The sequence below is a fragment of the Bubalus kerabau genome, chromosome 10 (genome assembly GCF_029407905.1).
Source record: "Bubalus kerabau isolate K-KA32 ecotype Philippines breed swamp buffalo chromosome 10, PCC_UOA_SB_1v2, whole genome shotgun sequence".
NCBI lineage: Eukaryota > Metazoa > Chordata > Mammalia > Artiodactyla > Bovidae > Bubalus > Bubalus kerabau.
The window spans coordinates 53074851-53088481 of record NC_073633.1 but is presented as its reverse complement, the minus strand read 5'-3'; the positions used below and the strand labels follow the sequence as shown (position 1 = coordinate 53088481).

At 34.9% G+C, this 13631-nt stretch overlaps 1 protein-coding gene across 1 annotated transcript in view; it reads right to left on the bottom strand.

Annotated features, from left to right (window-relative positions):
• The window catches only part of VPS13C (vacuolar protein sorting 13 homolog C), a 183005-nt gene that overhangs the window by 74228 nt on the left and 95146 nt on the right, over positions 1-13631 (bottom strand). Inside the window, exons 36-44 of the mRNA XM_055537746.1 lie at positions 13380-13516; positions 11189-11345; positions 9014-9093; positions 8472-8531; positions 7638-7794; positions 5877-5993; positions 2678-2781; positions 2098-2265; positions 452-756 (exon numbers count right to left, since the gene is read on the bottom strand). Of these exons, the coding sequence (XP_055393721.1) occupies positions 452-756; positions 2098-2265; positions 2678-2781; positions 5877-5993; positions 7638-7794; positions 8472-8531; positions 9014-9093; positions 11189-11345; positions 13380-13516 (1285 nt within the window). The remainder of the gene's footprint in view (positions 1-451; positions 757-2097; positions 2266-2677; positions 2782-5876; positions 5994-7637; positions 7795-8471; positions 8532-9013; positions 9094-11188; positions 11346-13379; positions 13517-13631) is intronic.

The following is a 13631-nucleotide window of genomic DNA, read 5'->3' as shown; positions in this document are numbered from 1 at the left end:
CTTATAATAGGAAATTTTTATAGAGTAAAAAAACTCATCACAAATTTAATAAGACAAAGTATAGATTCTATGAGGTCCATCACTATCAACCACTAACCAAAAACCAATGGTCAAAGTTTCATGATTAGAAGAAATAAGGAATATGAACCATGAACCACTAGGGTGTTTTACCCTGGCATTGATTCTATGAAAATTCAATTTCTAGTAAGTAATACGTGGTTGGGGCTTCCCTGGTGGCTCAGTGGTAAAGAATCCACATAAAATGCAGGAGATGCAGGTAACTCCTGGGTAGGGAAGATTCCCTGGAGAAAGAAATGGCAACCCACTCCAGTATTCTTGCCTGGGAAATCTCATGGAGAGCGGAGCCTGGCGGGCTATAGCCACAGGATGGAAAAAGAGTCAGACACAACTTAGCAACTAAACAATATGTAATTGGATTATATATTTATACCTGGACAGCTTTAGCTGAGTGAGTTGGATGTCCATTTTTTCAATGATGGGGGGTAGAGAATGATGTCCCCTAGAAACTACACTAAATCGGTTTTCAACTGTGATTAAACCCAGATCTGCTATAATAGCATTAGGTGATACTGAAGACTGAGGAATGATAATAACTGGTGCTTTCAAGTTGATATCCATCAAAAGGCGGAAACTCTTTTCGGCCAAGTCTTTCATGCTGGAAGCAGCTCTTTCTGCAGCCTGGGCCGTAGCTGAGCTCAAAGCTTCTTTGGCGGTTTGAAAATTGTTGAGGAAATTCTGTGGGAAAATACTGGTATTTAGAGTTCCCTGAAAAACAGGGATTTATTTTTTAAAAGAAAAACTTTAAAAAAGAGAAACTAAATAAAAGACGTGATGTAAAAGAGATGTTATTTATGACCGTGTACATGAAATAAAGTTTAGAAAGATACACTCTGAGATATTAACATGAACAAGAGTCCCTTCACTTAACGTATTTCAGAATTATTTGTTTATTGACAAATTCTGGTAGCAATTATTTTGTGTGTGTGTGAAAATAACAATGTTTATTGAGGACTTGCTAAATGCCTTACATGTTTTTGTTTGTTTCATATTTTAAAATTTTATTTATTTAAATTAGAGGCTAATTACTTTACAATATTGTGGTGGTTTTTGCCATACATTGACATGAAACCTTCCTTTCACTCATTTAAAACCTCCCTTTTACTCATGAATGTTGGCCATTTTAACCCAAATTTACATAAAAAGATGGAGGAGAAAGCTTTACAGCTCCCAAAGTAGCTTTGAATCTGTACCTCTAGGTCATAAGAATAAAGTCTATGAAACTAAAGTTTAGAAACTAAGGTTTTACCTGCTTATTTCTGAAGATTCTTTTCTTAAGTGTACTTCAACATGAGCAAAGGTGCTTAAGTGTTTACAATCTTGCTATCACTAACAAGAGTCAAAAATTATTTATTTAGAGTAAGATACCATTCATCTCAATTTCAACTAAAAACAGAAAGACTTTTCCCAATAGAGAAAAGAACTGGAAGTGATATTCTTGATGCACATCCATTAATAACACAGATGGCTTATTTAGTTGTTTATTTAACCAACCCCTGTCCAAATAAATTACTTTTCAGAAAAATAAAATATCATGGTTTACACAGAAATGTGTGGTTTGAAAGCTTTGATTAACAGTCCTGCTAAAAGAACGGCACAGGCAAATTAAACTCTACACTCCATGAAACTTACATGGAAATAAATAATTAAAAGGATTTTATGGCCTTGTGGATGATAATTATAATCAAAGCTGTAAGTTCCAGTATTAGCCCTTCCAATGCCTAATGATCTCCTTAAAGGATTATTTTACCTAAACATCTTTTAAGGGTATCTCTCAAAACAACTAAAACTGAAAAGGCGTAACTGAAATATCAGAAAGTATTTTCAAACTATGTAACTATGTTAAAGAATGATCCTTCATAGTTGGTTCAAACCAATGATAACTGTAATAATCTATTCAGCATTTGGGAGTTTATCACACAATCCTATTTAGTAAAGATTTTGACTATCTAGATTCAGATACACAGGCAAAGATATTTAGGCTTCAATGAGAAATAAATATTTTTAAAATAAACTTACCAAAAGAGACATGAAGAATTTATGAACATATACAATCTGAATACAACCCACTTTGAGACTAAGTTTGCCATCTACTTTAGACATATCAGCATAGGCCTTTCCTTCTGTGGCATCTGGATAAAGAGTCATTTCGAACCTAAAGACTTCATCTCCCAAAATAGAGACAGCCTACAAGTATTAAATTAACTCGTTATTATATCAAAAGAGTTGTATCACTGTATTACAAGGTTTCTTATTACAGCGTCCTTGACATATAAAGAAGCATCATTTATATCCAAGCTTCAACAAAATACTAGTTAAAAGCATTTAACCTGACAATAACATTTTCCTAAATCTATAAGAAAAAGGTTTATCAATGGAGATATCAATCACTTAATTGGCCCAAAATAACTTTAACACATCCTCTAGTCTATATACAATGTGAAAGCAGGCAATGACCACATTCATGGACAATTCCCAACAAATTGCCTGACACATGACAGATACTACATACACACTAAACAAATGATTAAAGACATTTCCAGACACACACAAAAAAACAAAAATAAATTTCAATACTGAAACACATTTTTTTAATTACCTTTTTGTGAATGGATGTTAAATCAACATTCGTAACTATGATATCCTTAAGTCTGGCAAACATGTCAGTCTGCTTTGGCCGCACAGAGACAGAGGCATCCATTCCTGTAGGAAATACAACGCTTTTAATCTAATCCAAGTGAACTAATTCAGTGTTATTTAAATGCAGTAATATACTACCAAGATAGAGAACAGATAAAATTACTATTAGACATATGTGAAGTAACAACTTAGTTTTTAATAGTTTTTTAAAAATGTTTTGGCTGTGCCATGTGGCATGTCAGATCTCAGTTCCCCAGCCAGGGACCAAACCAGCTCCCCCTGCACTAGAAGCGCAGAATCTTAACCACTGGACCACCAGGGAAGTTCCAAAGGTAACAACTACTAGGTATGAGAGACCTATTAAATATTACAGTATCTTTACTGCTAGAAGCATCTCACCCATAAGATTTGTGGAAATTTCAAAACAAAAGTAATCAAATTTCAAAGACAATTAATCACAGGTCTCCAAACACAAGTATCCTGGGCATTCGCATGATCAAAATCAGTCATTTAGGACAACACCTAACATATGTTGAACAGTCATTTTATAAACATTATATAATGAAAACTATTAATCTGAAAACTATGAATAAATATAATTTGATGAATAAATACTATTCTTTCTACAATAAACTTTATCCAAAACACAATTTCTCTCCAAAAAATGTTTGTCATTTTCATGATTTCTAAAGGCATGATTTTTAAAAACACTTCTCAGAGTGAATCGGAGAATGGCTATAGCTCAACCCCAATAATGAACCTAGATCATTACCACGCTACCCATAAACAGATCCTTAGTAGTATTTGCTGAATGGAACTGATTTTCTAACCCCTGTTAACTGCTTATTATGTACATGACAGGCATTTTTCTTAATATACGCAAATATGCAAACTTAATCCTCACAACAATCCCATGAATAATTATTATAACAATGTCCATTTTATAGAAGAGGAAACTCAGGCATGGAAACATAAATTAACTTGCTCAAGGTCAACCAGTAAGTTTTAGAGCCAAAATTTGAACCTTGATAGGCTGTTCCAGAATCCATGGTATAATCTGAATTCATCTTTCTATCAGGCTGATGATGAGTAAAGCTTATAAAATTTCTTTTAGAAACCTTTTTTACTGATGTTATATACACACAAAAGGCAAGGGCCATAGGACAATGACATTTTCTTTACTCAGTGAGATGCTCTGCTATTCATTTCTCAGTTTAAACTCATATTATTTTGAAAATGCAAACAGAACATGAGACTAAATCTTAGACTTATTCTGAAAAAAATTTTAAAATATAAGAAATGTCTTATATCAGTCATGAATCATAACAAATTTACTTCTAACATTTCAAAGCATATCTCTGAAAAGTTTGCAGGAGTCTTCAATATAAATAAACCCAAAGATGACTCATGATGATCTAAAGGGGTGGGATGGTGGGGGGGGGTTCAAGAGGGAGGGGATATATGTACACATATGGTTCAGATGGTAAAGAATCTGCCTGCCAATGCAAGAGACCCGGGTTCAATCCATGAGTTGGAAAGATTCTCTGGAGAAGGAAATGGCAACCCACTCCAGTATTCTTGCCTGGGAAATCCCGTGGACACAGGAGCCTGGCAGGCTACAGTCCAGGGGGTCGCAAAGAGTCTGATGTAACTAAGCAACTAACACACTCACTTTTTATAGCTCATTCACTCTTTTTTTTTTTTTTTAATGACTGTGCTGGGTCTTCACTGCTGCACCCAGGCTTTTTTCTAGTTGCGTTGACCAGGGGCTACTCTTCTTTGCGATGCTAGGGCTTCTCATTGTAGTGGCTTCTCTTGTTGCAAAGCATGGACTCTAGAGTGCATGGGCTTCAGTAGCTCTGGTGCAAGGGCTCAGTAGTTGTGGTTCCTGGGCTCCCGAGTACAGGCTCAACAGTTGTGGTGCATGGCTTAGTTGCTCCACAGTCTGTGGTATCTTCCTGGAACAGGGGTTGAACCCATGTCTCTTGCACTAGCAGGCTAATTCTTTACCACTGAGTCACCAGGGAAGCCTACCGATTCACTTTTTTGTACAGGAGAAACTAACATAACATTATAAAGCAATTATACTCCAATAAAATAATTCAAAAATAAATAAATAGGGCTTCCCTGGTGGTTCAGCAGTAAAGAATCTGCCTGCAATGCAGGAGATGTGTGTGAGAAACACGGGTTTGATCCCTGGTTCGGGAAGATCTCCTAGAGAAAGAAATGGCAACCCACTCTAGTATTCTTGCCTGGGTAATCCCATGGACAGAGGAGCCTGGCGGGCTACAGTCCATGAGGTCCCTAAAGAGTCAGATGCAACTTAGCAACTAAACAACAAATACATAATAAAGTTTACCATTTAGAAAATAAAAAAATGGAAAGTTGTATCTTGTTAATGAATGAGAAAACTCAATATCATTAAGATATCAATTTTCCCTAAATTGGTCTACAGATGCAATGCAATTCCAATTAAAATACTACAAGGCTAAGAAAAAAAAAATACTACAAAGCTTTTTGTTGAAATTGGCTGTTGTCCTTGAAGTCGCTAAGTCATGTTCAACTCTTTGTGACCCCATAGACCATTGCACACCAGACTCCTCTGTCCTACACTATTTCCTGGAGTTTGCTCAAATTCATGTCCATTGAGTCTGTGATGCTATCTAACCATCTCATCCTCTCCCGTCTCCTATTCTTTTTGCCTTCAATCTTTCCCAGCATCAGGGTCTTTTCCAAGAGTCGGCTCTTCACATCAGGTTGTCAAAATATTGGAGCTTCAGTTTCAGCATCGGTCCTTCCAATGAATATTCAGGGTTGATTTCCTTTAGAATGGACTGGTTTGATCTTGCAATCCAAGGAACCAAGAGTCTTCTTCAACACCACAATTCAAAAGCATCAATTCTTCGGTACTCAGCTTTCTTCATGGTCCAACTCTCACAACTGTGAAGTTGGAAAGCTAATGGTAAAATTTACATGGAAATGCAAAGAATGTGGAATAGCCAATCAGATGAGGGAAAAAATATAATTTTACTAACTATTACTGAAATCTTGGGGGAATAAAAAAGACAAGCCATGAGAAATCTACCATGCAACAAGCTCATTCTTCCTGAAGGTCTATGTAAAAACAAAAGTACCTACACCAAGGAATAAGTACTTACCATGTATTCTAATATCTGCAATATTACACTTCTGATCACAGACAAAAACATTAAATGCATTTAATTTAGCGGTGACCTTTAAATCAAACACATCATCTTGAGAAGAGTTGCTGGATACTGAAAAGTAACAAAATCCTTGTGATCAGCAAAATGTAAAGAAGATATAGCACATAAAATAATCTCAAATTCACTAGAAGTACAATATGAACTGTGAAGAACCAAAAAGGTCTCCATTAAGATTATACATAATATTATTTTTAAATCAATTTTCAAATGCCAATCAGACAAAAACTAGTATTTTTCCATCCAAATTAAAAATAAAGGCAACCTTTATTAGCACCTGGTAAGTACAATTTTGTTAGATGGAAAACTTTACTATAACTTTTCTCCTAGGAAAAAAAGAAAAATCCCTATAATAGAATTCTAGGATTCCAATAGAGATAAATTTTGATTTGGAACTTCTTTTCACATCATATATTAGATCAAAGAAAAATATTTCATGAAAAACTGAAATGGTAAATTAGTAAAAATATGTATTATTAACTATGACACATACAATACATGTTATTAACTATACAGCCAATTTCTCTAGACTGTATTCTGTTTCTCCATGAAGAATCCTAAGATAAAGTCTGTAAGAAATGAACATAAAGAGCTAAAGTTAAGGAACAAAAAGCTACTTTATAATATGTATTTGTGTCTGTGTACATGTCTAAGAATCACAATCAAATGGATTCCCTTAATCTATTTTAGTTCAAGTCCTGATTGATAAATATAAGATATAATTTCCTAGAGATGTGTCTTGACTGAAGGAAACAATGTTTCTTATAAAACTGTAAAAATATGGGGACATCAGTCCTTAATCACCAAGATGATAAAAGAGTTTGTTTGTTTGTTTTCCCTTAAAATTTAAAGTAGCATAATCAAACCATAAAAAAACAGCTACACAGCATAACTAGAATATTATTTCTTTGGATTAGGATTTTTTTATAGTTTATTGTGAGCTTAAATACTCCCTGTATCAGATCTAATATTACTAACAGCTTTATACTTTAAAGATGCCAGTAATATAGATAATGCAACCAATTATGGTCTGAAAATTAAATGACCAGATATTTAGATACTCACACCATATGATATGAAATAAAAATAATTAAAGTAATATTTGACTTAAAAATAGGCATATATTCACTCAGGCTATACTACATCTAATATTTTCAGGGCACAAGTCATGGCATGTGCCCATATCTCTATGTGACTTAAATACAGTTTTGGTTTGAAATCAAAGTGAGTCTGTCTCTTCCATGAGATTATTCCTTTTGTGTCTTGTGAAGCTTAAACCTGTTGAGTACCAGGTAGTTTTAACTGACTGAAATGGGCCTTTGTTACTATGCATAACTGTGATCATACTTTCATTTCTTCCATTCTCACTTTTACTAGATAGAGTGAAGGCTATGGGCATATCAATGCAAAGTATATATGACTTTATTTCATGAAAAAGCAAGGCAGTGAAATCAAATATAAATACATGATTAATATTAAACACTTATTTAAAATCTCTCACTAAATTTATATCAATACCATAAGAGTAAAATCCGCTTTCTTTTGAAACCAACATAATCTGTTAAAGCACTGGAAACATTAAGGTGCTAAATGGTCATCTTAGCTTAAAAATACAAGTTATTCTGTTCAGTTCAGTTATTACATATGATTATTAAAGTTCAGGTAGAAAGTATGAGACCATGACTCAAAAGTTAATACCAGTTTTGGCAATGATACTTCTGGACTCCCCCATAAGTGGTTTCAGCTCCGAGTCCTTCTTAGAAGGTTCAGAGGATGGAACAGCAGAGGACAAAAAATCCATGAAGGACAGTAAAGCTTCCAAATGAAGAACTAAGTCTAAAGATGAAAATGAAACCTAAGATAATGAACAATTAGAGAGGCAAATTTCAGATATGGAAACATTTTTATGTCAAACTTCAACATATACAAGTAGCCCAAGAATAGTTCAACTAAGGACCTTTTTTATTTGAGAAAGAATTCACTATTACTCTGTTAATCCTTTACTAGACAATAAACTAACACTGCCAACTTCCACACATGACCATACTTCCAACTTCAACAGAACTTGATAGCTTTTAAGTAAAGATTTAGAAGTATTATCAGCCTTAGCTCAGTCCCCTTATAGATGGTTCCAAGCAATGTCTGTACTGAGCCATACTTTCTGCCTGACCCTTAATTTTTTTTCTAATCCTAAAGTCAGTTAACAATACAAGTGCTTAATGCTTCCATTAATAGGATGTCAAATAAGAGTTGTGAATAAAATTCCCTTAAAAATGTATTATTTTGTCCTCAACAAGGAATCATTAATTTGTACATGGGAAACAAATAGTCTTTTAGGAAATCAAATAAACCTTTGTAATAATTTTATCTCAGCTCTATATTCATTTCTTCCATCTACAAGATTAGATCTATTATCATTACCACTCTTACTCTAATTTTAGAACTCACAATCTCACAGCTAAAGATGGCTTTGAAGCTATATTTAATCATTAACATATACCCTAGCCTTATAGTGAGTTAGAAAAGACATACCTCAAGTGTTTGTTTGGTATTGTCATGAGTGGTTTTAAATTCTGGTCCATCAATGTCTGCCTACAAATAATGGAGGATTAAATCACCAGGTTGGAAACAATAAAAATTCACACATTGCAAAATATATATACATATAGTCTTTACTTTTCAAAGCATGCTATGAAAACACTATAAACATATTTTTTCAAGCAAAGAAGAATATGCCAAAAACACGACCACATAAGTAATTCTCACATTCTGTAAAAGCAAAATCCCAAACTAGGAGGAAATGCTAAAGGTAGGGAAAATGTTAGTGCATCTGGATTATATTTTGCTTCAAGTTACAATGGAACTTTGTATATTTCCACTTATTCAAAAACATACGATTAACTCTGAAGGTTACTGAAATGATCCAGGACTGTCAGATGCTTGCATGATGCACTATAATCAACCAGTTTTAGAATAAAAAATTTTAGGGGAAAAAACTGAGGCATTGAATATGGGGGAACTACATAACTTCATACATTCAAATATTAAAGAATTTTAGAAATAAAACTAGGTACCTTTGTCAATAACATTTTCAGAAGGGGTTCATCTGTTACATTGGAAGAGTTAATAATGTGAAGAGGTCCTCCTTTAGAGTCTAAAAGAGAAAGAGAGATCATGAAGTCTTTTAGATATTTCAAATATATTAAAAACAGATCAGCCAGATACACAACATATACATTTCCCAAACCTCAACAGTTGGGTGGTGCAGTGGATAAGAATCCACCTGCCAGTGTAGAGGACACAGGTTCCATCCCTGGTCCAGGAAGATTTCACAATGCTGTGGAGCAACTAAAGCCTGTGCGCCCTAGGGCACTTGAGCTACAACTACTGAGCCTATGTGCTGCAACTACTGAAGCCTGAGTGCCCAAGAGCCCGCATTCCACAACTACGGAGCCTGCAGGCTGCAGTTACTGAAGCCTTGAACCTAGAGGCAACAAGAGAAGCCATCGCAGCAAGAAGTCTCATGCACCAGAACAAAGAGCCGCCCCAGCTCACCCCAACTAGAGAAAGCACATGCAAAGCAACACAGACCCAGCACAGACAAAAATAAATCATGAAAATACATTTTTAAAGAATTCAAGAGTTGTATGCTAAAAATCGTGACTTTTACTATATGTATCATATCTCAGTAAAACTGGCTTTGAAATAAAATCCGAGATACTTCACAAAGACAAAAAACCAGCATTAGCCAATTACAAATGATATAATATTTGGTACTACTGGTATTACTTATTTCAACAAATAAGAATATATTAAAGGACAAAGCTAAAAAATACTTAAACTAGGGATTATTCTCAATACAAGTCTGCTTTACTTAAAGTGACCCCATAGAATTCCAATGAACTTTAAATACCCATATTAACTTTAAAAGTTACTTTGGAGATTCCTTAAAAAACTGGAAATAGAACTGCCTTATGATCCAGCAATCCCACTGCTGGGCATACACACTGAGGAAACCAGAAGGGAAAGAGACACGTGTACCCCAATGTTCATCGCAGCACTGTTTATAATAGCCAGGACATGGAAGCAACCAAGATGTCCATCAGCAGATGAATGGATAAGAAAGCTGTGGTACATATACACAATGGAGTATTACTCAGCCATTAAAAAAAATACATTTGAATCAGTTCTAATGAGGTGGATGAAACTGGAGCCTATTATACAGAGTGAAGTAAGCCAGAAAGAAAAACACCGATACAGTATACTAACGCATATATATGGAATTTAGAAAGATGGTAACAATAACCCTTTGTACGAGACAGCAAAAGAGACACTGATGTATAGAACAGTCTTATGGACTCTGTGAGAGACGGAGAGGGTGGGAAGATTTGGGAGAATGGCATTGAAACATGTAAAATATCATGTATGAAACGAGTTGCCAGTCCAGGTTCGATGCACGATACTGGATGCTTGGGGCTGGTGCACTGGGACGACCTAGAGGGATGGAATGGGGAGGGAGGAGGGGGGAGGGTTCAGGATGGGGAACACATGTATACCTGTGGTGGATTCATTTTGATATTTGGCAAAACTAATACAATTATGTAAAGTTTAAAAATAAAATAAAATTAAAAAAAAAAGTTACTTTGGTGCAATTTAGAAAGTGAATTTGAAAGGTTGAAGAGACTACAGAAGAATGCTAAACTTTTTCCTCTATATATTTTCATATTGCTTGTTATTTTTTACAAGTATATATTAATATTATTAATATATTAATATAACAAAAAAACACTGCTGTAATTTAAAAATAAATTTAAAAATCAAACAAAAAATTTACTTTCTAGTAAACTAACTCACCTTTCAAAAAGGGTCCCTGGGCTCTATACCTGAGTATTGTACTTGGGTTGTGATTTCCTAATATGTCAGTTCACAGAGAATAGTTATAATATAATGTTGCCTTTTACAAGTTCTGAAGTGTTTTATATAGACACTGGAGACATAGGCCTCATTCTTCTTTTAGGTATATTCTACTTTGTGCTAAATATTTAGATATAGACTTACTTTATGATCAATTACTACATAGATAATGAATTTTTAATTTTTAAATATCAAATTACTTTCTACTAAATGTAATAAATTTAAACTAATTAAATAATTACGGTGACACTAATAGATATGCTGAAAGTTTATAAAAAGGTAGGGACCTCTGCCTATTACATGTACAATTTACAAAGACTACACTTCATACTTACCAGTGAACTGAAAGCATCGCATACTAATCTTTTTTAGATAACCTTCAGCAGTCAGGTCATAGGCTTTAACTCTAGCTTCCAGTCCAAGCTGCAGGACATTTAGTTCATGTAAAGGCCTTCCTTTCTTTTCTGCTTTTTCCATCAAAGTAATCACAACCTAGAAAAAGATACCAGTATTACCACAAACTATTTCACTAATATACAATGAAGATATAAGTTAACAATTTAATAACCATCCAGAGTGATATAATAAAAAATTCACCCAATGTAAAGATGTGCACTTCTATTTGTGTCTGGAAATTGCCTAGGGTTATTTACTTTGGAGGCACACTTACTTGTTCAGACTTTTAAAGCACAATATATTCTAGTGGATCTTAAGACAGCTAGGGATAAAAAAAGTGGTTCTACCTAATTCCCAGAAGTCCTAGTCTGATGGATGGTGTCAGACTAAATCTCAAAGTCTGAGATAGACAGTCAATTTTTAAACTACACTTAAGGCAAGGTTTCTCAACCTTGGCACCAATGACATCTGGGGCTGGGTCATCCTTTCCAGGGAGGAGCAGTCCCAAGCACTACAGGCTGTTCAGTGGCATCACCGGCCTCCACCCACTGGCTGCCAGTAGCCCCCTCTCTCTGGATGGCAACAACCAAAAATCTCTCCAGATGATGCCTATTATCAGCAAATTGCTTCCTCCCACCCTAATCACTGTCCTCGCAAAGACAACTGTAATTACATGTACCACAAATTATATTAAAAAGGACTTATGGGTTTTTCTATGTATATATGTTAATGAAGCCTATATGCAAATAGAATGATTCATCTATCAATGTTTCAATTATCAAAGGTTAAAAATCTTCAGTAACTCTTAATGTCACCAGAAAAACAGCAGAGGTTTAACATCAAGGAAGTTTGTTTCAAAGCATATATTTCAGATTTTAAAAGTAGCATTCAATTGTTTAAAAATTTATTATGCTTAACTCAGAGACAGAATATAACCTCTACACAACTATTGAACGATGAAGGGATTTTCAGAGGAAATTTTTTTCTTCCAAGTCCCTCTATGTGTGACGCTTTCCCACATTTAAACATGTTTATGTCTGGTTCCTCTCTCTACCCTGTCCCAGTCCCCTTCCTGAATCCTGTTTCTCAGACTCCATTTTATTACTTTTTAAAAATGCAACCCAAATCTCACTTCCTCCAGGAAATCTTCCCTGATCCTCTCAGACTGCTTAGATGCCCTCTTCCTACTGTGAGGCCACCAAGGACGGAAACCACCTGCCTTGGCCGGGCATGATGATAACCGCTTGCATGAACTCTCTCATAGCAGAAGGTCCAATAAGGAAAACAGAGCTTCCCCAGAAAACTAATGGAGAGAATTCGGGATAAAAGTGGATAAAAGGAGGGAGGAGATGCCCGCGAACAAACCGGAAGAATTCAGACAGGGCCAAAAGGAGGAGGGAGGAGACAATACGTCCAGCCAACCTCCCAGAAGCCCTCACACTGCTATCGACATTGGCCGAGTCACTTGTGCTCCATCAGGAAGACCCTGAGTCACCAAACGTATTTGGTGAGCAAGATGACTGGCCAGAGATACCCTGGCAACCAACCCCATTACCATGAACCAGAGACTGGGAACCACGTGACAGAATGTAATTTAATGGGACTATTACAAAAATGTTAATAGTTATCTTGTTTGAGTTGAGTCTCTATGCCTTTTACCTTTGTTTCCTTAGCACTCAGCACATGCAATGAGTATTTGTTACATGTGTGAATACAGAAGAGGAAAATTCATTTACTCTTTCCTTAAGAATCTGCAGCTGGACAGCAGATTAAAAATAAGATAACATCTTTTAAATTTTTACACATTTTATTCTATTGTATTAATGGTGCTAAAATTTTCAAAGAATTTTCTCAGTCCTTTTCCTGTCTTTCCTATACAAAATCCAAAGCAAGCCACATTCCATCTGTCCTAAAATCATTTGAAAAGTGTGTTAGAGGGCATACTACCATTTTTTCTATGAAATATTATATCCTCCAAATATAACTCATCTTTAACAAACACTCAAATTTATAAATATTACATCTACATACAAATAACAAATAGCCTATGTAAGATTTTTTTAGTAGAGTAATTCCAAATATCCATTATCTATTCATCTCATTTTATAAAAGCAGATGAAAATTACACACCTCTTTAATTTCAAAATTCAACAGCATATTAATGATGTCTACAGATTTTATTTCTTCCACTCCAGCTGTTAAAGTATCTTGAGAAACATGCACATCTTGTTTCGATGTAGAGATTTCAAGTGGCTCTTTAATTTCACCTAGAGATGTTTAAAAGAAATTGATTTACCTCTATTCACACATTTCCTACATGAATACTCAATGAGGACTTAGACAAGTACTCCAGACTTGGTGCAAGCATTCAAAATCTACAAA